Here is a 25,449-nt window from a genome sequence, read left to right as displayed (position 1 = left end):
ATATACCACCTCTACACTATATACTACCTCTACACTATATACTACCTCTACACTATATACTACCTCTACACTATATACTACCTCTACACTATATACTACCTCTACACTATATACTACCTCTACACTATATACTACCTCTACACTATATACTACCTCTACACTATATACTACCTCTACACTATATACTACCTCTACACTATATACCACCTCTACACTATATACCACCTCTACACTATATACCACCTCTACACTATATACCACCTCTACACTATATACCACCTCTACACTATATACCACCTCTACACTATATACCACCTCTACACTATATACCACCTCTACACTATATACCACCTCTACACTATATACCACCTCTACACTATATACCACCTCTACACTATATACCACCTCTACACTATATACCACCTCTACACTATATACCACCTCTACACTATATACCACCTCTACACTATATACTACCTCTACACTATATACTACCTCTACACTATATACTACCTCTACACTATATACTACCTCTACACTATATACTACCTCTACACTATATACTACCTCTACACTATATACTACCTCTACACTATATACCACCTCTACACTATATACCACCTCTACACTATATACCACCTCTACACTATATACCACCTCTACACTATATACCACGTCTACACTATATACTACCTCTACACTATATACCACCTCTACACTATATACCACCTCTACACTATATACCACCTCTACACTATATACCACCTCTACACTATATACCACCTCTACACTATATACTACCTCTACACTATATACTACCTCTACACTATATACTACCTCTACACTATATACTACCTCTACACTATATACTACCTCTACACTATATACTACCTCTACACTATATACTACCTCTACACTATATACTACCTCTACACTATATACTACCTCTACACTATATACCACCTCTACACTATATACCACCTCTACACTATATACCACCTCTACACTATATACCACCTCTACACTATATACCACCTCTACACTATATACCACCTCTACACTATATACCACCTCTACACTATATACTACCTCTACACTATATACCACCTCTACACTATATACCACCTCTACACTATATACTACCTCTACACTATATACTACCTCTACACTATATACCACCTCTACACTATATACCACCTCTACACTATATACCACCTCTACACTATATACCACCTCTACACTATATACCACCTCTACACTATATACCACCTCTACACTATATACCACCTCTACACTATATACCACCTCTACACTATATACCACCTCTACACTATATACCACCTCTACACTATATACCACCTCTACACTATATACTACCTCTACACTATATACCACCTCTACACTATATACCACCTCTACACTATATACCACCTCTACACTATATACCACCTCTACACTATATACTACCTCTACACTATATACTACCTCTACACTATATACCACCTCTACACTATATACTACCTCTACACTATATACTACCTCTACACTATATATCACCTCTACACTATATACCACCTCTACACTATATACCACCTCTACACTATATACTACCTCTACACTATATACTATCTCTACACTATATACTACCTCTACACTATATACTACCTCTACACTATATACCACCTCTACACTATATACTACCTCTACACTATATACTACCTCTACACTATATACTACCTCTACACTATATACTACCTCTACACTATATACCACCTCTACACTATATACTACCTCTACACTATATACTACCTCTACACTATATACTACCTCTACACTATATACTACCTCTACACTATATACTACCTCTACACTATATACCACCTCTACACTATATACTACCTCTACACTATATACTACCTCTACACTATATATCACCTCTACACTATATACCACCTCTACACTATATACCACCTCTACACTATATACTACCTCTACACTATATACCACCTCTACACTATATACTACCTCTACACTATATACTACCTCTACACTATATACCACCTCTACACTATATACTACCTCTACACTATATACCACCTCTACACTATATACCACCTCTACACTATATACTACCTCTACACTATATACTACCTCTACACTATATACTACCTCTACACTATATACCAACTCTACACTATATACCACCTCTACACTATATACTACCTCTACACTATATACCACCTCTACACTATATACCACCTCTACACTATATACCACCTCTACACTATATACCACCTCTACACTATATACCACCTCTACACTATATACCACCTCTACACTATATACCACCTCTACACTATATACCACCTCTACACTATATACCACCTCTACACTATATACCACCTCTACACTATATACTACCTCTACACTATATACCACCTCTACACTATATACCACCTCTACACTATATACCACCTCTACACTATATACCACCTCTACACTATATACCACCTCTACACTATATACCACCTCTACACTATATACCACCTCTACACTATATACTACCTCTACACTATATACCACCTCTACACTATATACCACCTCTACACTATATACTACCTCTACACTATATACCACCTCTACACTATATACCACCTCTACACTATATACTACCTCTACACTATATACCACCTCTACACTATATACCACCTCTACACTATATACTACCTCTACACTCCTCTCCACTATATACCACCTCTACACTATATACCACCTCTACACTATATACCACCTCTACACTATATACCACCTCTACACTATATACTACCTCTACACTATATACCACCTCTACACTATATACTACCTCTACACTATATACCACCTCTACACTATATACCACCTCTACACTATATACCACCTCTACACTATATACTACCTCTACACTATATACCACCTCTACACTATATACCACCTCTACACTATATACCACCTCTACACTATATACCACCTCTACACTATATACCACCTCTACACTATATACCACCTCTACACTATATACTACCTCTACACTATATACCACCTCTACACTATATACCACCTCTACACTATATACCACCTCTACACTATATACCACCTCTACACTATATACCACCTCTACACTATATACCACCTCTACACTATATACCTCTACACTATATACCACCTCTACACTATATACCACCTCTACACTATATACCACCTCTACACTATATACCTCTACACTATATACCACCTCTACACTATATACCACCTCTACACTATATACCACCTCTACACTATATACCACCTCTACACTATATACCACCTCTACACTATATACTACCTCTACACTATATACCACCTCTACACTATATACCACCTCTACACTATATACTACCTCTACACTATATACCACCTCTACACTATATACTACCTCTACACTATATGCTACCTCTACACTATATACTACCTCTACACTATATACCACCTCTACACTATATACCACCTCTACACTATATACTACCTCTACACTATATACCACCTCTACACTATATACCACCTCTACACTATATACTACCTCTACACTATATACCACCTCTACACTATATACCACCTCTACACTATATACCACCTCTACACTATATACTACCTCTACACTATATACTACCTCTACACTATATACCACCTCTACACTATATACTACCTCTACACTATATACTACCTCTACACTATATACTACCTCTACACTATATACCACCTCTACACTATATACCACCTCTACACTATATACCACCTCTACACTATATACCACCTCTACACTATATACTACCTCTACACTATATACTACCTCTACACTATATACCACCTCTACACTATATACCACCCCTACACTATATACTACCTCTACACTATATACTACCTCTACACTATATACCACCTCTACACTATATACTACCTCTACACTATATACTACCTCTACACTATATACCACCTCTACACTATATACCACCTCTACACTATATACCACCTCTACACTATATACCACCTCTACACTATATACTACCTCTACACTATATACCACCTCTACACTATATACCACCTCTACACTATATACCACCTCTACACTATATACCACCTCTACACTATATACTACCTCTACACTATATACTACCTCTACACTATATACTACCTCTACACTATATACCACCTCTACACTATATACCACCTCTACACTATATACTACCTCTACACTATATACTACCTCTACACTATATACCACCTCTACACTATATACTACCTCTACACTATATACTACCTCTACACTATATACTACCTCTACACTATATACCACCTCTACACTATATACCACCTCTACACTATATACCACCTCTACACTATATACCACCTCTACACTATATACCACCTCTACACTATATACCACCTCTACACTATATACTACCTCTACACTATATACTACCTCTACACTATATACCACCTCTACACTATATACCACCTCTACACTATATACCACCTCTACACTATATACTACCTCTACACTATATACTACCTCTACACTATATACTACCTCTACACTATATACTACCTCTACACTATATACCACCTCTACACTATATACTACCTCTACACTATATACCACCTCTACACTATATACCACCTCTACACTATATACCACCTCTACACTATATACTACCTCTACACTATATACCACCTCTACACTATATACCACCTCTACACTATATACTACCTCTACACTATATACTACCTCTACACTATATACTACCTCTACACTATATACTACCTCTACACTATATACCACCTCTACACTATATACCACCTCTACACTATATACTACCTCTACACTATATACCACCTCTACACTATATACTACCTCTACACTATATACTACCTCTACACTATATACCACCTCTACACTATATACTACCTCTACACTATATACCACCTCTACACTATATACTACCTCTACACTATATGCTACCTATTCACTATTTGGTCAAACCCAAATGATTTGACATCAAAAGCAGCCCTGGTTTCAATTGAATTCAGTTGAACTACATGTAGATAACGCTGTACAGTGTTTGATAAGAAAACTTCCCTGCCTGTCCATACATACAGTAACACTTTTCTAGAGCCCTGGGCTTGTCTTCATGAGGTCACATGGTCAGGGAGAACTTGGGACATATTGTCATAACGTAAGATCCATGCGTTGAGGTTAATGGGGTATTTTTTTTGTACGAGCTCAAATTAGGCATGCGGCTCTAAAGTTGGGATTCGTTCCAACGTCACTTCTGCCCTTCTCATTGCTGAAGGGAAATCACATCTCAAACGAAGACAAACGTCGTCTTGTGTTGACCATGTACTTGAGGAGCTCTCAGTCCTCTTGTTGGACACACCTTTTCTTCGTGTTTGACATTTTACACTGTGACCCCCCCCCCCCCCCCCCCCCCCACCAAAGACACTCAACCATGACGTCACGTTGCAACTGCATTGTAACATACAGGGTGTCATTGAGGCACTTGTTCTAGGTTCAGTGGAAGAGATAGACCCTCAAGACTTCTGAACTGTCTGCCTGCTGCTTTTTTTTCCCTCTTCCTTAATCATATGGAAATTTTTAGAAGATGCATTGTATTGCCAAGATGATCATTAGTCCAACTCAATTTCTAACAAAAGTTGTGCAATTTTGTTGCACGGGCGTACACAAATGTTTATGTTTATGAGAGAGAAATAGTTGAAGATGCGCATGGAAGACATTTTATTTATCCTTTATTTAACTCGGCAAGTCCATTAAGAATGGGTCTCCCAATCACGGCCGGTTGTGATACAGCCTGGATTCAAACCAGGGTGTCTGTAGCGACGCCTCTAGCACTGAGAGGCATTGCCTTAGACCGCTGCGCCACTCGGGAGGATTCATTATGGACGACTATTAAACAACCTGCAGGAGGATTCATTATGGACGACTATTACACAACCTGCAGGAGGATCCATTATGGACGACTATTACACAACCTGCAGGAGGATTCATTATGGACGACTATTACACAACCTGCAGGAGGATCCATTATGGACGACTATTACAGAACCTGCAGGAGGATTCATTATGGACGACTATTACACAACCTGCAGGAGGATTCATTATGGACGACTATTACACAACCTGCAGGAGGATTCATTATGGACGACTATTACACAACCTGCAGGAGGATTCATTATGGACGACTATTACACAACCTGCAGGAGGATTCATTATGTTAGACTATTAAACAACCTGCAGGAGGATCCATTATGGACGACTATTACACAACCTGCAGGAGGATTCATTATGTTAGACTATTAAACAACCTGCAGGAGGATTCATTATGTTAGACTATTACACAACCTGCAGGAGGATTCATTATGGACGACTATTACACAACCTGCAGGAGGATCCATTATGGACGACTATTACACAACCTGCAGGAGGATTCATTATGTTAGACTATTAAACAACCTGCAGGAGGATTCATTATGGACGACTATTACACAACCTGCAGGAGGATTCATTATGGACGACTATTACACAACCTGCAGGAGGATCCATTATGGACGACTATTACACAACCTGCAGGAGGATCCATTATGGACGACTATTACACAACCTGCAGGAGGATTCATTATGGACGACTATTAAACAACCTGCAGGAGGATTCATTATGGACGACTATTACACAACCTGCAGGAGGATTCATTATGGACGACTATTACACAACCTGCAGGAGGATCCATTATGGACGACTATTACACAACCTGCAGGAGGATTCATTATGGACGACTATTACACAACCTGCAGGAGGATCCATTATGGACGACTATTACACAACCTGCAGGAGGATTCATTATGGACGACTATTAAACAACCTGCAGGAGGATTCATTATGGACGACTATTACACAACCTGCAGGAGGATTCATTATGGACGACTATTACACAACCTGCAGGAGGATCCATTATGGACGACTATTACACAACCTGCAGGAGGATTCATTATGTTAGACTATTAAACAACCTGCAGGAGGATTCATTATGTTAGACTATTAAACAACCTGCAGGACGATTCATTATGGACGACTATTACACAACCTGCAGGAGGATCCATTATGGACGACTATTACACAACCTGCAGGAGGATTCATTATGGACGACTATTACACAACCTGCAGGAGGATCCATTATGGACGACTATTACACAACCTGCAGGAGGATCCATTATGGACGACTATTACACAACCTGCAGGAGGATTCATTATGGACGACTATTAAACAACCTGCAGGAGGATTCATTATGGACGACTATTACACAACCTGCAGGAGGATTCATTATGGACGACTATTACACAACCTGCAGGAGGATCCATTATGGACGACTATTACACAACCTGCAGGAGGATTCATTATGGACGACTATTACACAACCTGCAGGAGGATCCATTATGGACGACTATTACACAACCTGCAGGAGGATTCATTATGGACGACTATTAAACAACCTGCAGGAGGATTCATTATGGACGACTATTACACAACCTGCAGGAGGATTCATTATGGACGACTATTACACAACCTGCAGGAGGATCCATTATGGACGACTATTACACAACCTGCAGGAGGATTCATTATGTTAGACTATTAAACAACCTGCAGGAGGATTCATTATGTTAGACTATTAAACAACCTGCAGGACGATTCATTATGGACGACTATTACACAACCTGCAGGAGGATTCATTATGGACGACTATTACACAACCTGCAGGAGGATCCATTATGGAATTTCCCAGGTCTTTAGTGGTTTATGATTTCAACCTTATTACATGAACCATATTTCATCCCAGGTATGAGATGCGAAGGACTGTTTCCTTTTCAGGCGAACAGAATCCCGAGTGGCGCAGCGGTCTAAGACAGTGCAAGAGGTGTCACTGCAGTCCCTGGTTCGAATCCAGGCTCTATCATATCCGGCCGTGATTGGGAGTCCCATAGGGCGGCGCATAATTTGCCCAGTGTTGGCCGGGGTAGGCTGTCATTGCAAATAAGAATTTGTTCTTAACTGACTTGCCTAGTTAAATTTTAAAAATCCAGTTGACGTCTTTTTGAATCACCAAATAACCAATGTTACCGACCTCATCAACTTTTTGCAGAGTCTGTGCCGTTGTGTAGATGGGTACCCTTTCTTCATGCTTTACCTTCCTCTGTGATGTCCTGTAAGCCGGATGTTCCTTCCTTCTCTGATGTTCCTTCCTCTCTGATGTTCCTTCCTCTCTGATGTTCCTTCCTCTCTGATGTTCCTTCCTCTCTGATGTTCCTTCCTCTCTGATGTTCCTTCCTCTCTGATGTTCCTTCCTTCTCTGATGTTCCTTCCTCTCTGATGTTCCTTCCTCTCTGATGTTCCTTCCTCTCTGATGTTCCTTCCTCTCTGATGTTCCTTCCTTCTCTGATGTTCCTTCCTCTCTGATGTTCCTTCCTTCTCTGATGTTCCTTCCTCTCTGATGTTCCTTCCTCTCTGATGTTCCTTCCTTCTCTGATGTTCCTTCCTCTCTGATGTTCCTTCCTCTCTGATGTTCCTTCCTCTCTGATGTTCCTTCCTCTCTGATGTTCCTTCCTCTGTGATGTTCCTTCCTTCTCTGATGTTCCTTACTTCTCTGATGTTCCTTCCTCTCTGATGTTCCTTCCTCTCTGATGTTCCTTCCTCTCTGATGTTCCTTCCTCTCTGATGTTCCTTCCTCTCTGATGTTCCTTCCTTCTCTGATGTTCCTTCCTTCTCTGATGTTCCTTCCTCTCTGATGTTCCTTCCTCTCTGATGTTCCTTCTCTGATGTTCCTTCTCTGATGTTCCTTCCTCTCTGATGTTCCTTCCTCTCTGATGTTCCTTCCTCTCTGATGTTCCTTCCTGTGTGATGTTCCTTCCTCTGTTCCTTCGTCTGTGATGTTCCTTCCTCTGTGATGTTCCTTCCTGTGTGATGTTCCTTCCTCTGTTCCTTCGTCTCTGATGTTCCTTCCTTCTCTGATGTTCCTTCCTCTCTGATGTTCCTTCCTCTCTGATGTTCCTTCCTCTCTGATGTTCCTTCCTGTGTGATGTTCCTTCCTCTGTTCCTTCGTCTGTGATGTTCCTTCCTCTGTGATGTTCCTTCCTGTGTGATGTTCCTTCCTCTGTTCCTTCCTCTCTGATGTTCCTTCCTCTCTGATGTTCCTTCCTCTCTGATGTTCCTTCCTGTGTGATGTTCCTTCCTCTGTTCCTTCGTCTCTGATGTTCCTTCCTCTGTGATGTTCCTTCCTGTGTGATGTTCCTTCCTCTGTTCCTTCGTCTCTGATGTTCCTTCCTTCTCTGATGTTCCTTCCTCTCTGATGTTCCTTCCTCTCTGATGTTCCTTCCTCTCTGATGTTCCTTCCTCTCTGATGTTCCTTCCTGTGTGATGTTCCTTCCTCTGTTCCTTCGTCTGTGATGTTCCTTCCTCTGTGATGTTCCTTCCTGTGTGATGTTCCTTCCTCTGTTCCTTCCTCTCTGATGTTCCTTCCTCTCTGATGTTCCTTCCTCTCTGATGTTCCTTCCTGTGTGATGTTCCTTCCTCTGTTCCTTCGTCTCTGATGTTCCTTCCTCTGTGATGTTCCTTCCTGTGTGATGTTCCTTCCTCTGTTCCTTCGTCTCTGATGTTCCTTCCTTCTCTGATGTTCCTTCCTCTCTGATGTTCCTTCCTCTGTGATGTTCCTTCCTGTGTGATGTTCCTTCCTCTGTTCCTTCGTCTCTGATGTTCCTTCCTTCTCTGATGTTCCTTCCTCTCTGATGTTCCTTCCTCTCTGATGTTCCTTCCTCTCTGATGTTCCTTCCTCTCTGATGTTCCTTCCTCTCTGATGTTCCTTCCTCTCTGATGTTCCTTCCTCTGTTCCTTCGTCTGTGATGTTCCTTCCTCTGTGATGTTCCTTCGTCTGTGATGTTCCTTCCTTCTCTGATGTCCTGCAAAAGCCTGATGTTCCTTCCTCTGTTCCTTCGTCTGTGATGTTCCTTCCTCTGTTCCTTCCTCTGTGATGTTCATTCCTCTGTGACGTCCTGCAAGGCTGATGTTCCTTCCTCTGTGATGTTCCTTCCTCTGTGATGTTCCTTCCTCTGTGACGTCCTGCAAGGCTGATGTTCCTTCCTCTGTGATGTTCATTCCTCTGTGACGTCCTGCAAGGCTGATGTTCCTTCCTCTGTGATGTTCCTTCCTCTGTGATGTTCCTTCCTCTGTGTGTTTGACTCTGAAGGGGACTACGCTGGTTTTCCTGGCTGTGGTCTGCTCCGTTTACACAGCACCTACCGCCACGACCTGAAGATCTACGCCTCAGACGAAGGCCGTGTTCAGATGACCGCTGCCGCTTTTGCCAAGGTGCGTGCGTATGTCTGTAGATGTTTCAGTATACGTGTACAGTATGCTCACTAGCCTTGTTTCTTTCATTTGTGTTCAGTGTCAATATATCTCCAACCCTGCATATATCAACCCTTTCTGTGTACAGTACGTGTGAACATATGTGGATATCTCTTAACTGTGTGTGTGTAGGGTCTGCTGGCTCTGGAGGGGGAGCTGACTCCCATCCTGGTGCAGATGGTGAAGAGTGCCAACATGAACGGCATGCTGGACAGCGACAGCGAGTCTCTGACCGACTGCCAGCAGAGGGTGAAGGTACGGCTCCATGAGATCATGCAGAAAGACCAGGACTTCACTGAGGCAGACTACCAGAAGGTACAGTCAGCAGACCCGTTCACCTAGACCACTACTAACCACCCAATCGGGGTTGAAAAAAAAACCATAGGCAGGAAAGCCCTGTTTAATGGTTAATAACACCTTACTCACTGTGTGCAGGTGTAATTGCTTATGAGTTGTTATAACCATGAATGTGCTTATAATGTCTCATAAGGCATTCAACTAAGAATCATTGAGATATTAAGACGTGTCATTATTACAAGTTTTACACTGCATCAATGTATTTTTACCTGCGCAGTTGAAGTAGAGAAATGGTCAAATTAACCCTCTGTTTCACTGATGGGAGGCTCCATCGACCATTCCATCAAGTCTTTCAGTATTCTTGAGATTTAAAAACAATGTTCCCCATTCATTCCTTACCGTACAGCCATCAACTGAGCATGACATCTCTGTCAATCTCCAGATAAGAGATCTCGCATTTCATCACTGGTTGTTATGGATACCAACGTTGGCGTTACGCCGTTCCATTAGGTTCTGCACTATTAGTACCACTGTATTAAAATGGGACTGTTACCATGTGTTGCAGCTGGCCCCTACAGGCAGCCCCTCCCTGGTCACCTCTATGAAGACCATAGGGAACCCAGTGAGGACGTGTGACCAGGTCTACACCCTCATCCAGAGCCTCACCTCCCAGATCCGCAGGAGGCTGGAGGACCCCAAATCTGCAGGTCTGTATCTGTAAGTTAAGTCCTGTTCTCAGACCTGCAGCTGTACCTGTAAGCTAACACCTGTTCCCAGACCTGCAGCTGTATCTGTAAGCTATGACCTGTTCCCAGACCTGCAGCTGTACCTGTAAGCTAAGACCTGTTCCCAGACCTGCAGCTGTACCTGTAAGCTAAGTCCTGTTCCCAGACCTGCAGCTGTACCTGTAAGCTAAGACCTGTTCCCAGACCTGCAGCTGTACCTGTAAGCTAAGTCCTGTTCCCAGACCTGCAGCTGTACCTGTAAGCTAAGACCTGTTCCCAGACCTGCAGCTGTACCTGTAAGCTAAGTCCTGTTCCCAGACCTGCAGCTGTACCTGTAAGCTAAGACCTGTTCCCAGACCTGCAGCTGTACCACAGTGAGACCCTGGAGCTGATGCTGCAACGCTGGTCCAAGCTGGAAAGGGACTTCCGGAATAAGAGCGGTCGCTACGACATCAGTAAGATCCCAGACATCTACGACTGTGTGAAGTACGACACGCAGCACAACGCCACGCTGGACCTAGAGGACACACTGGAGCTGTTCAGGCTGTCCCGAGCCCTGGCCGACATCGTCATACCTCAGGTGAGGGGAAGACATTATTTATTTATTTATTTATTTATCACACACACGTTTACCTACTTAAGTGGGGACTATATCTGTAGTGTAGCCCGACTGCAGGGACTATAGCTGTAGTGTAGACTCACTGCGGGGACTATAGCTGTAGTGTAGACTCACTGTGGGGACTATAGCTGTAGTGTAGACTCACTGCGGGGACTATATCTGTAGTGTAGACTCACTGCGGGGACTATAGCTGTAGTGTAGACTCACTGCGGGGACTATATCTGTAGTGTAGACTCACTGCGGGGACTATAGCTGTAGTGTAGACTCACTGCGGGGACTATATCTGTAGTGTAGACTCACTGCGGGGACTATAGCTGTAGTGTAGACTCACTGCGGGGACTATAGCTGTAGTGTAGACTCACTGCGGGGACTATAGCTGTAGTGTAGACTCACTGCGGGGACTATATCTGTAGTGTAGACTCACTGCGGGGACTATAGCTGTAGTGTAGACTCACTGCGGGGACTATAGCTGTAGTGTAGACTCACTGCGGGGACTATAGCTGTAGTGTAGACTCACTGCGGGGACTATAGCTGTAGTGTAGACTCACTGCGGGGACTATAGCTGTAGTGTAGACTCACTGCGGGGACTATAGCTGTAGTGTAGACTCACTGCGGGGACTATAGCTGTAGTGTAGACTCACTGCGGGGACTATAGCTGTAGTGTAGACCTGTTATGGTGGGGACCATGACTTCTGAATGTTTCTATGTCCCTGGTTGGATAGAGAAACGTCAACGTACACAGAGAGGGTGGAGGAAGAGGGGGAATTCTCAGTCCCCTCAGTCTGAGGATGATTCTTGGCTCATGTACCTCCTTTCTTACTCCTTGGCATTCCCCTTTTCAATTCTTAATACCAGCTTACTTTGTTACCCTTTCAAGTGACCTGGCTCCTGATGACTGTTTTGTCTTTTCAAGTACAGTAAACCTGGCTCCTTATGACTGTTCTGTCTTTTCAAGTACAGTAAACCTGGCTCCTGATGACTGTTCTGTCTTTTCAAGTACAGTAAACCTGGCTCCTGATGACTGTTCTGTCTTTTCAAGTACAGTACACCTGGCTCCTGATGACTGTTCTGTCTTTTCAAGTACAGTAAACCTGCCTCCTGATGACTGTTCCAGGAACCTGTCTTTTCAAGTACAGTAAACCTGGCTCCTGATGACTGTTCTGTCTTTTCAGAAAATGATCAACAGAAGTAAAAACTTGGGTTGAAGCTTGTATTTTTTTAACATACCTTTTGAGCATGTTTGTCTCTCTCTAGGAGTATGGCATCAATAAGGCAGAGAAGATGGACATTGCCCAGGCCTACTGCCTTCCCCTGATGAAGAAGATTCAGCTGGACCTGCAGAGGACCCACGAGGACGAGGCCGTCAATAAGCTGCACCCGCTGTGAGTCGCAGTGCCACCTGTATGATGCACTTGTCTGGTTTCTGGAGTCAGTCTCTAATACACTCCCACTGCTTGTGACTACTGTTGCAGGCTCGGTGCCGCTGATCTAGGATCAGTTGTTGTTGTAGGTACACATCACTGTGAATGTGCCTCTGTCCTAGGACCAGTTCTGTGATGATGACATACCACTGGGGCAGAGCGATATCAAATGAATCTGAATTAATGTTTTAGCGCGATGTTCGAAATGCCTGTATCGCAAGAATCGTGGTTCACATTTATTTTTGGTGTCTTCTTCCGGCCTTCTGACTGTGCTGTGTGCACTGTACACCTTCCCAGACACACACAGACACCAAGCCCCTCCCCCCAGACACCAAGCCCCTCCCCAGACACCACACCAAGCCCCTCCCCCCTGACACTAAGCACCACCTTCTGTTGCTGTGTGCACTGTGAACCTTCCCACTCGTCCACAGACTCCGAGCCCCTGCCACTCACAACAACAAAGAGTGGAAAAGGTCACTACTTGCTCTCTGACAACGAGCAGTTTCAACTCACAATTTTTTTCCCCCAACTCTATTTTACTGTAATGGAGAACTTAACCTTTAACGATATCTGTTTCATGTCTCATCTCTCCCAAAATTTACAACAGAACAGACCCTGCTAAGAAAAAGTGAAGAAAAAAAAGATATACTGTATCGTGAATCGGCAATGAGTTAGCCTAAAAATCATATCTCGGTTTTCTCACTGTCGCCCAGCCCTACATACCACTGACCAGTTCTTAGTAGACCCTGTTACAACGATGGCATACCACTGAGTTGAGCCACTGTCCCAGGACCAGTTCTTAGTAGACCCTGTTACAACGATGGCATACCACTGAGTTGAGCCACTGTGTTATGGTGAGTGAATGAGGACCCAAAAGCGAACTAACTTAAACAGAGCTTCTTTAATAACCAAACATAGGTAGGCTCAGATAGACCGGCAGATTCCGACAGGACAGGACAAGGTTACAGCAAACATGACGATAGTCTGGCTCAGGCATGAAACACAACAAACAAGAATCCGACAAGGACAGGAACAGAAACAGAGAGAGATATAGGGACCTAATCAGAGGGAAAAAGGGAACAGGTGGGAAACGGGGTGAATGGGTAGTCAGAGGAGACAAGGAACAGCTGGGGGAAAGCGGGGGAGAAAAGGTAACCTAACAACGACCAGCAGAGGGAGACAGGGTGAAGGGAAAGGACAGAGACAAGACACAACATGACAGTACATGACACACTGTCCCAGAACCAGTTCTTAGTAGATCCTGTTGTTACAATGATGGCATACCACTGAGTTGAGCCACTGTCCCAGAACCAGTTCTTAGTAGACCCTGTTACAATGATGGCATACCACCGAGTTGAGCCACTGTCCCAGAACCAGTTCTTAGTAGACCCTGTTACAACGATGGCATACCACTGAGTTGAGCCACTGTCCCAGAACCAGTTCTTAGTAGACCCTGTTACAACGATGGCATACCACTGAGTTGAGCCACTGTCCCAGAACCAGTTCTTAGTAGACCCTGTTACAATGATGGCATACCACCGAGTTGAGCCACTGTCCCAGAACCAGTTCTTAGTAGACCCTGTTACAATGATGGCATACCACTGAGTTGAGCCACTGTCCCAGAACCAGTTCTTAGTAGACCCTGTTACAACGATGGCATACCACTGAGTTGAGCCACTGTCCCAGAACCAGTTCTTAGTAGACCCTGTTACAACGATGGCATACCACTGAGTTGAGCCACTGTCCCAGAACCAGTTCTTAGTAGACCCTGTTACAACGATGGCATACCACTGAGTTGAGCCACTGTCCCAGAACCAGTTCTTAGTAGACCCTGTTACAACGATGGCATACCACTGAGTTGAGCCACTGTCCCAGAACCAGTTCTTAGTAGATCCTGTTACAACGATGGCATACCACTGAGTTGAGCCACTGTCCCAGAACCAGTTCTTAGTAGACCCTGTTACAATGATGGCATACCACCGAGTTGAGCCACTGTCCCAGAACCAGTTCTTAGTAGACCCTGTTACAATGATGGCATACCACTGAGTTGAGCCACTGTCCCAGAACCAGTTCTTAGTAGACCCTGTTACAACGATGGCATACCACTGAGTTGAGCCACTGTCCCAGAACCAGTTCTTAGTAGACCCTGTTACAACGATGGCATACCACTGAGTTGAGCCACTGTCCCAGAACCAGTTCTTAGTAGACCCTGTTACAACGATGGCATACCACTGAGTTGAGCCACTGTCCCAGAACCAGTTCTTAGTAGACCCTGTTACAACGATGGCATACCACTGAGTTGAGCCACTGTCCCAGAACCAGTTCTTAGTAGATCCTGTTACAACGATGGCATACCACTGAGTTGAGCCACTGTCCCAGAACCAGTTCTTAGTAGATCCTGTTGTTACAATGATGACATCCCACTGAGTTGAGCCACTGTCCCAGGACCAGTTAACCCTGCCCTGAAGTGTCTCTCTAGAGCCCCAGTGAGTGATCACCCATTTGCCTTTCATTCCCTTTGGTGTTCCAGGTACTCGCGGGGGGTCATGTCTCCGGGGCGCCACGTCAGGACCCGTCTCTATTTCACCAGCGAAAGCCACGTCCACTCACTGCTCAGCATCTTCCGCTACGGCGGATTACTGGACGTAAGTACATTACTCCCAGATCTGTTTGGCACGACAATGATCATAGGTCAAGGTGTTTGCAAGATGGCACGACCAGATCTGGGATCAGATTTGTTGTTGTAATGTAAAGGAATAGTTCACTGAAAGTACCAATTGTGATTTAGATGTGGTCATGAATATTGCAGACCTGGGTTCACACACTATTATTTAGTTTGTTTTGCAGTTGTCTCATATAGGCAGAATGAATCGTCAGGATCCAGATATCTCTGGTTGTAATGTTGTGTGTGTGTGTGTGTGTGACAGGAAGTGAAGGACCAGCAGTGGAAACAGGCCATGGATTACCTCAGCGCCGTCTCTGAACTCAACTACATGACCCAGATAGTCATCATGCTGTATGAGGATAACAACAAGGTCAGTTAGGTGTCTCTGTCTCTCTCTGCCTGTCTGTGTAGTTTAACATCATTTTTCATGTTTTTTTTTGGTTTCCGTGTGTTTGTGTTGAACAGGACCCTGGGTCAGAGGAGCGTTTCCACGTGGAGCTCCACTTCAGTCCCGGGGTGAAGGGCTGTGAGGACGAGGAGAACGTCCCTCTGGGCTTTGGCTTCCGCCCAGCCTCCGCTGAGGTGTGTGTCCGTGTGTGTGGTGTGTGTCCGTGTGTGTGGTGTGTGTCCGTGTGTGTGGTGTGTGTCCGTGTGTGTGGTGTGTGTCTGTTTGTGGTGTGTGTCCGTGTGTGTGTGTGTGTGTGTGGTGTGTGTCCGTGTGTGTGTGGTGTGTGTCCGTGTGTGGGTGGTGTGTGTCCGTGTGTGTCCATGTGTGTCTGTGTGTGGTGTGTCTGTGTGTGTGGTGTGTGTCTGTGTGTCTGTGTGTGGTGTGTGTCTGTGTGTGGTGTGTGTCTGTGTGTGGTGTGTGTCTGTGTGTGGTGTGTGTGTGTGGTGTGTGTGTGTGGTGTGTGTGTGTGTGGTGTGTGTGTGTGTGGTGTGTGTGTGTCTGTGTGTGGTGTGTGTCTGTGTGTGTGGTGTGTGTCTGTGTGTCTGTGTGTGGTGTGTGTCTGTGTGTGGTGTGTGTCTGTGTGTGGTGTGTGTCTGTGTGTGGTGTGTGTGTGTGGTGTGTGTGTGTGGTGTGTGTGTGTGTGGTGTGTGTGTGTGTGGTGTGTGTGTGTGTGGTGTGTGTGTGTCTGTGTGTGTGTGGTGTGTGGTGTGTGTCTGTGTGTGTGTCTGTGTGTGGTGTGTGTCTGTGTGTGTCTGTGTGTGGTGTGTGTCTGTGTGTGGTGTGTGTCTGTGTGTGGTGTGTGTGTGTGTGGTGTGTGTGTGTGGTGTGTGTGTGTGGTGTGTGTGTGTCTGTGTGTGTGGTGTGTGGTGTGTGTCTGTGTGTGTGTGGTGTGTGGTGTGTGTGTGTGTGTGGTGTGTGTGTGTGGTGTGTGTGTGTGGTGTGTGGTGTGTGTCCGTGTGTGTGGTGTGTGTCCACAACCGCCGTTAACGGTCTCTTTGATCCAATCCAGAACCAGGAGAAGCAGACCAACCAAGGCAGTCTGGAGGACCTATCACAGGACGAGACTGACCGGGCCCTGTCGCTCTCTGAGCCAATCAGCATCAAAAGATCCCCCATGAGCCGCAACCGCAAGACTGGCTCCATGGAGGTAGCTGACCAGGGTCACGTCCATGACCCTAGCCCTCTCTCCCACATTCAATACAGTCCACTTCTGAATCACAGGCATAGCGTGAATCTGTTCAGATATTGACTCTCTAGGATAGACCTGATTTTTCTAAGACGGCTGTTCATAGGTACCAAATAATAATGGAAAAAAATAATTTGAGAAAGAGAGCGATTGACCTTGACCAAACGTCTGTTTCCCGTTGCAAAACGTTATTAAACGTTTTCTGTTGTGTAGCCTGATGAACAACATCCAGGTATCTGTGTGCGCTTTGCAACTCATCTCAGATTACGTAGTCTTTGTACTATGTCCCTATTAGTGATGATTATTCACAGTGGTGGGAAAAGTACGCAATTTGTCCTACTTGAGAAAAAAATAACGATACCTTAATACAAAATGACAAGAAGTAACGCAGTAAAATACTACTTGAGTACAAGTCTAAAGGTATTTGGTTTTAAATGTACTTAAAGGGAAGGTTCACCCATTTTTTAATGTTATATTGTTTTTGTGCATCTCTGAGTGATGTTCAATCGATCCCCTGGGTCATTTCACGGTTTTCATGTGTATCTGAGTTACTGGCGTTCAAGCAGGTAGAAATCCGTCCGGTTTGACGTAGCACAGTGGTAAAGTCTCTCTCATTACACTGGAAGTTCACTGGACACTTTTTAGATGGTGAAAATGTCTATCATACATGTCAGATTTCAATTCTGTCCGATGTCATAACTCGGTAGGATGTCTTCTCTCGGATGAGCCGTTGATCATATTTTTGCCATTTTCCTACCTGGAGAAATGTGTAATTTAACCGAGGGTCTAGCACATTTCTCCTATTTGTCTCCTATTTGTTAGACCAGGGTGCATTGCATGGTGCCGTACCAGAGATATTATCCACAGAAGATAGGAATCTAATGAATAAAGGAACATAAAACGCCCCCACCCAGCAGACTGTCGACCAATCGCGTTCACGTTGTCATGCTGCGGTTGCTAAGCTAATCGTAATGCAATCCCTTCTCAAAATCAGTGTATATGTCGAGAAACGTGCCTATTTTCCTCGCAACTACGCAATGTCACGATTCCAAAGCTGTCTGATACTACAGATCAGGGGCGTAGCCAGATTTCTTTGGGGGGGGAATAGGCCAATAAAAATGTGGATAGGTATTTTTCTGCTTATTTATTTAACCTATTTTGTGACGCACACCATATTATTTTGTAAAACAATCGTTTTATACTAGTGCATAGTACACGGAGCAACCTCATTTAAATATACAAATAAATACCCATCCCAGCATATTAAAATAAGACGGTAACTTCAGACCAGTTTCCAACAACATAAAACTCATCTTCAGACCCACTTTAATCTCGATGGGCAAACAAACCTATATTTAATGTTACCATTTATACCAGGGCAGGCAGTAGTACTATAAAAAGGTACCTGACCTTCTAGTAGACGTATCAATAAGTCGTGACCTACATCACAAGGTGCAGACGGCGAGGCTTTGAGTTGAATATGGTGATGATTTCATCACAATCCAATGGAGCTGTCAGTTGACGCTCTAAAGACAGCAAACTGAAGTGGTTCAGCTGGGCCCTGGTCACTGATGTGTGAAGACGATGTTTTATCCTAGTTGTTGTTGAGAAAAGTCTCTCCACGCTGCATGATGTCATTGGAAGTGTGACAATGATCCTTAACAGAGAGTTTATATAAGGGAAAATATCATCAGGGCAGCTGTCGAGTACACTCATTATGGAGGAAAAGTCACTATTTCCCATGTTCATTTTGCAACTCAACTGCTGAATAAAAACAGTGAATTCCGCATCCTCACTTGATGTTGCATAATGATCGCATGTGGTCTTCAGCTGCTCTTTAAGGCCGCAGGTTTGGGATTCTTTGGGAAAGGAGGCTGCCGCTTGCATGATCCCATATGGGTCTTCTTGAGATCAACTCAGTAATCTGTCGGTCTAGAATATTGTTCCAAAGTTGCCTCAGGTCACTGTCACTCTTGATGCTGGATGTTTTCCATAATGAAGTTGTGACTGTCTGCCACTTTTACATGCCGTCACATCCCAATTACTTATATCATTCTTTTTTTGTGTGTTTTTTGTTAATTTTACCCCGTTTTCTCACCAATTTCGTAGTATCCAATTGTTTTTAGTATCTACTGTCTTGTCTCATCGCTACAACTCCCGTACAGGCTCGGGAGAGACGAAGGTTGAAAGTCATGCGTCCTCCAATACACAACCCAACCAAGCCGCACTGCTTCTTAACACAGCGCGCATCTAACCCGGAAGCCAGCTGCACCAATGTGTCGGAGGGAACACCGTGCACCTGGCAACCTTGGTTAGGGCGCACTGCCCGCCACAGGAGTCGCTGGTGCTCGATGAGACAAGGATATCCCTACCGGCCAACCCCTCCCTAACCCGGGCGACTCTAGGCCAATTGTGCGTCGCCCCACGGACCTCCTGGTCACGGCCGGTTACGACAGAGCCTGGGCGCGAACCCAGAGTCTCTGGTGGCACAGCTGGCGCTGCAGTACAGCGCACTAATATCATTCTTAATCATCATCTCTTCAGTTAGCTTGAACTTTATCAAAGTCTCCCCCTGAGTTCTCTGAACGTAGAAAAGCTGCTTTTGAGGATTTCAATTAAACCAATATAGTCCGTCACAGATAATGTAGAGCTCGTAAAATCACTAAATGTCAAAACAATTTACTAAATGTGACTAACAGGAATAAAAACGTCTTGTTCTGGATTTGTTGTAAGAGGGTATCGGCTTCTAATTTGGTTCGTCCACAAGCCTCTGAAAATTCTGCAAGAACCTCTAAAAATGACATCTAGTGTTAACAGCACTTTACTCACAGACCCTGACTTTGAACTCCAACGTGGATCTTTCTAGATCGATACATGAGTCTAATGGGGATGCAACTCTTTCTGTACTTCTATGAATCCAGCATGTCTGTGGGATCCACTCATAAATGTGTGTAGCTGATGTATTACTGTGTCCAAAAAAAGGTCCTGACACTTTTGCCGCGCTGCACAGAACCAACTTCAAACGGTGGGAGTGGCAATGCACATATACCACTTGCTTAAATGTTTGCTTTAGTAGGACAGGTACCCCTCCTCTGTTCCCTGATGTAACTGGTGTGAAATGGATAGCTAGTTAGTGGGGTGCGCGCTAATAGTGTTTAAATCAGTGACGTCACTCGCTCGGAGACATTGAAGTAGTGGTTCCCCTTGCTCTGCAAGAGCGATGGGTAACGATGCTTTGAGGGTGGCTGTTGTCGATTTGTGCAGAGGGTCCCTGGTTCGAGCCCAGGTAGAGGAGAGAAGAGGGACAGAAGCAAAACGGTTACACTGACATGACTGAAGCGCCATCGACATAAAAACCCACACAGTGGGATCCAACTCCAGGGTTCCAACACTAAGTATTCTCAGAGAAATTCCTTGTGCAGATAAATCAACGGTTTCATTAAACCCAACAGCTCTTTTCTTTAATCATTCCAGCATGAATGTATTGGACACACACAGCAATAAGTTCTTGTTTAGATTGATCTTTATATTCATCTGCTAGTTTGGCAAAATACGTGGAAGACGCAGAATGAACTTCATCTTTTATCCTCCACAGTAACAGCGATGCTGCAACTCGTTCTGAATTCCGGGGCTCATAAGCGTGGCATTGCGAGGTAGCTCATTAAGCCTGTTTTTGTATTTCTGAGTCATACTTTGAGATGAAATTGAAGATTTCTATAAGTTACCTTTGTTGGTTGCCTCTTCGGGTTTCTCTATGTCCTCTGAGTGGAATATCCTGCTTTGCACACATTAGGACCATATCTATGACCACTTTAACATGTGTACGGTTTCTTTCTATGAAATCCATGTTTGCATCACCATGTATCTGGTTCAACACAGTCCTACAACCTCTAGGCCCATGGGTGGCCTTGTAGGATTCACATTTTGCAAGAGCACAAGCATGTAACTTGCTATTCTCGTGTTTGCAGCAAGGATTTTCTAGTGAGTTTCCAGTTTTTAAATCCATCTCGTATACATCGAATTCGACATTAGCCACAGGAAAGTGCCTACAAGACCTATGCATTACTATACTCAATCCACACGAACTGGTCATACCACCTTGAAGAGAAGCAGTGTGATTTTGCCATTTATCATACTTGAAGGGAATGTTGCTAGCTTTGGTTGACAGGCTGGTTCATCAACCGCAGACACATCTGTCGGTGGACCTACTGCAGGTTCTCCCGCAGCATCAAGAACGAGAGGAGACGGTGGGATAGCAAACATGCCTGGCTCAACGTGGCATTGGCAGTTGTGATGGCGATTGTGGTTGTGTCTATCCTGGCGCCACCTGTTAATGTCTCATTCTGGAAGCTATCGGTAGATTGATCCAAATTATTCTCAGGCACACACACCTTTTTCTCCAGATGTCTTTTTTTGAAAACCCCAGTGATGGACATTTTGGTTTGCCATTGCTAGAACTACTAAATTACCGTAGCTGGTGAGTCACTTGGAGTAAACTATCGCGGTAGAGCGTGCTAGTTTATGCGTTATAAAGTTTAGCCACGTGACGTTTTTGATGTAAACCACAGAGTTTTTTCTTAAATGTTACCAACAGTCGGCGCCAACTTGATTGTCGCAAACTATTTTTGTTACATTATAATAAAATTACCCATAGAAAATATATCTCACATGGGTTTCTTTTTTTTTTAAATGTAATAAAATAAAACAATTTTATATTGAATAATTTGTTACATTTTTGTTGGTTAGGCCTGAGATCAAACTGGGCAGGCCTACCCCTGGCTACGCCACTGCTACAGATAGCAAGTTAATTATTTCACATCTCTGAAAAGTGTTTTGAAATGTTGTACTTCCTGTTGATGAAATGTGTGCTAATGTTGGGTTTTTGTTAGCCTAGCATAGGCAATGTTTCCCTCAAAAATATATCTGCTGTTGCGAATGTTAGGCTCCACTCTGAGAGGCACATCCATTTGCAGGTTGAACATGCCGATATTGTAGACTCCTAAATTGATAGTGCAGTTTGTTTAGGCGATTACAGCTAACTAGTATTAATGTGTGTAGCTACGTTTGCTTGCTAGCTAGCTAGCCAGTCAGCCCGTATAGAGCGCATTGCATTGTGGATTTTGTAGTCAACTTGAGATGCAACAGATTTACACAACGATCCATGTTGCAACCAACCGTTTTAGAAAGCCAAAATGAAGCATTTGATCACAAAAATATTGTTCTCAAATATTAGTGTTTTAACACAGTAAATTAAAGGAATGAATGGTTTTGGGTGGATTTTTCCATTGAGTATCAAAAGTAAATGTAATTACTAAAATATACTTAAGTATCAAAAGTAAAAGTATATAAATAATTTAAAATTCCTTATATTAAGCAAACCAGATGTCACTATTTTCAAGTTTAATTTTATTACCCATAACTACTTTAAATTATTTTTACCTAAGTGCTTCACACCACTGATTATTAATCTCGGGCACAGTAGACTATATGGTCTGTGTACTGTGTCCTTATTAGTGAGGATTAGTCAAGTCATGTTTGTGTTTTTACAAGTTATTCCTGGTTATTTAACTACCTGTCTGACAGTCAGCTGTTTGACTGTCGCTGTCTGTCTCACTGTGACCATGTGTCCCTGTCCCCAACCAGGTCCTCTCCGAGACCTTGCCCACCTCCTCCAAGGGCACCTCCTATCGCCTCTTCCCCTCGTGCTCGTGCCAGTCCCCCGAGATTAAACAGACTGGCCTAGGTGGGTATCTGGTTTCTGTCCCCCTGGACCAACCACTGCTGCCACTGTCATATTTCTGCCCCCTGACATCAACACTATCTCACTGATCTCTCTGGGTTATGTGAACTACCTCACTATCTGTTGGCTCTCGCTCATGTTCTCTCGCTCTCTCTCTCTCGTGTTCTCTCTCTCTCTTGTGTTCTCTCTCTCTCTCTCTCTCTCTCTCTCTCTCTCTCTCTCTCGTGTGTTCTCTCTCTCTCTCTCGTGTGTTCTCTCTCTCGTGTGTTCTCTCTCTCGTGTGTTCTCTCTCTCGTGTGTTCTCTCTCTCGTGTGTTCTCTCTCTCGTGTGTTCTCTCTCTCTCTCTCTCGTGTGTTCTCTCTCTCTCTCTCTTGTGTGTTCTCTCTCTCTCTCTCTTGTGTGTTCTCTCTCTCTCTCTCTCGTGTGTTCTCTCTCTCTCTCTCTCGTGTGTTCTCTCTTTCTCTCTCTCTCTCTCGTGTTCTCTCTCTCTCTCTCGTGTGTTCTCTCTCTCTCTCTCTCTCTCTCGTGTGTTCTCTCTCTCTCTCTCTCGTGTGTTCTCTCTCTCTCTCTCTCGTGTGTTCTCTCTCTCTCTCTCTCGTGTGTTCTCTCTCTCTCTCTCGTGTGCTCTCTCGTTCTCTCTCTCTCTCGTGTGTTCTCTCTCTCTCTCTCTCTCTCTCTCTCGTGTGTTCTCTCTCTCTCTCTCTCTCTCTCTCGTGTGTTCTCTCTCTCTCTCTCTCTCTCTCTCTCGTGTGTTCTCTCTCTCTCTCTCGTGTGTTCTCTCTCTCTCTTTCTCTCTCTCGTGTGTTCTCTCTCTCTCGTGTGTTCTCTCTCTCTTGTGTGTTCTCTCTCTCTCTCTCTCTCTTGTGTGTTCTCTCTCTCTCTCTCTCTCTCTCGTGTGTTCTCTCTCTCTCTCGTGTGTTCTCTCTCTCTCGTGTGTTCTCTCTCTCTCTCTCGTGTGTTCTCTCTCTCTCTCTCGTGTGTTCTCTCTCTCTCTCGTGTGCTCTCTCTCTCTCTCTCGTGTGTTCTCTCTCTCTCTCTCTCTCGTGTGTTCTCTCTCTCTCTCTCTCTCTCGTGTGTTCTCTCTCTCTCTCTCTCTCTCTCGTGTGTTCTCTCTCTCTCTCTCTCGTGTGTTCTCTCTCTCTCTCTCTCTCTCTCTCTCTCTCTCGTGTGTTCTCTCTCTCTCTCTCTCTCTCTCTTGTGTTCTCTCGTGTTCTCTCTCTTCCTGATGGCTGCATAGCTGTCATCATTGCGTACAGTATGTAGGTCCAGCAACCAAAGCTCCCAGGCCAGAGTAGCCTAGACTATGTAGGTCAGAGTAGCTTAGATTATGTAGGCCAGAGTAGCCTAGACTATGTAGGTCAGAGTAGCCTAGACTATGTAGGTCAGAGTAGCCTAGACTATGTAGGTCAGAGTAGCCTAGACTATGTAGGTCAGAGTAGCCTAGACTATGTAGGTCAGAGTAGCCTAGACTATGTAGGTCAGAGTAGCCTAGACTATGTAGGTCAGAGTAGCCTAGACTATGTAGGTCAGAGTAGCCTAGACTATGTAGGTCAGAGTAGCCTAGACTCTGTAGGTCAGAGTAGCCTAGACTGTGTAGGTCAGAGTAGCCTACACTGTGTAGGTCAGAGTAGCCTAGACTGTGTAGGTCAGAGTAGCCTAGACTCTGTAGGTCAGAGTAGCCTAGACTATGTAGGTCAGAGTAGCCTAGACTATGTAGGTCAGAGTAGCCTAGACTATGTAGGTCAGAGTAGTCTAGACTATGTAGGTCAGAGTAGCCTAGACTATGTAGGTCAGAGTAGCCTAGACTATGTAGGTCAGAGTAGCCTAGACTATGTAGGTCAGAGTAGCCTAGACTATGTAGG

At 44.1% G+C, this 25,449-nt stretch overlaps 1 protein-coding gene across 5 annotated transcripts in view; it reads left to right on the top strand.

The window, feature by feature from the left end:
• The window catches only part of LOC110522722 (inositol hexakisphosphate and diphosphoinositol-pentakisphosphate kinase 2), a 90,832-nt gene that overhangs the window by 44,413 nt on the left and 20,970 nt on the right, over positions 1-25,449 (top strand). For all 5 annotated transcript variants that reach the window (XM_036968760.1, XM_036968761.1, XM_036968764.1 and 2 more), the window contains 10 exons: positions 10,325-10,446; positions 10,618-10,800; positions 11,348-11,489; positions 11,864-12,087; positions 13,381-13,508; positions 16,078-16,192; positions 16,475-16,582; positions 16,678-16,794; positions 17,670-17,807; positions 23,490-23,589. In XM_036968760.1, coding sequence (XP_036824655.1) covers positions 10,325-10,446; positions 10,618-10,800; positions 11,348-11,489; positions 11,864-12,087; positions 13,381-13,508; positions 16,078-16,192; positions 16,475-16,582; positions 16,678-16,794; positions 17,670-17,807; positions 23,490-23,589 — 1,377 coding nt within the window. The remainder of the gene's footprint in view (positions 1-10,324; positions 10,447-10,617; positions 10,801-11,347; positions 11,490-11,863; positions 12,088-13,380; positions 13,509-16,077; positions 16,193-16,474; positions 16,583-16,677; positions 16,795-17,669; positions 17,808-23,489; positions 23,590-25,449) is intronic.

Source organism: Oncorhynchus mykiss, chromosome 30 (assembly GCF_013265735.2).
Source record: "Oncorhynchus mykiss isolate Arlee chromosome 30, USDA_OmykA_1.1, whole genome shotgun sequence".
Lineage (NCBI taxonomy): Eukaryota > Metazoa > Chordata > Actinopteri > Salmoniformes > Salmonidae > Oncorhynchus > Oncorhynchus mykiss.
This window is presented reverse-complemented; position numbering and strand designations above follow the sequence as displayed.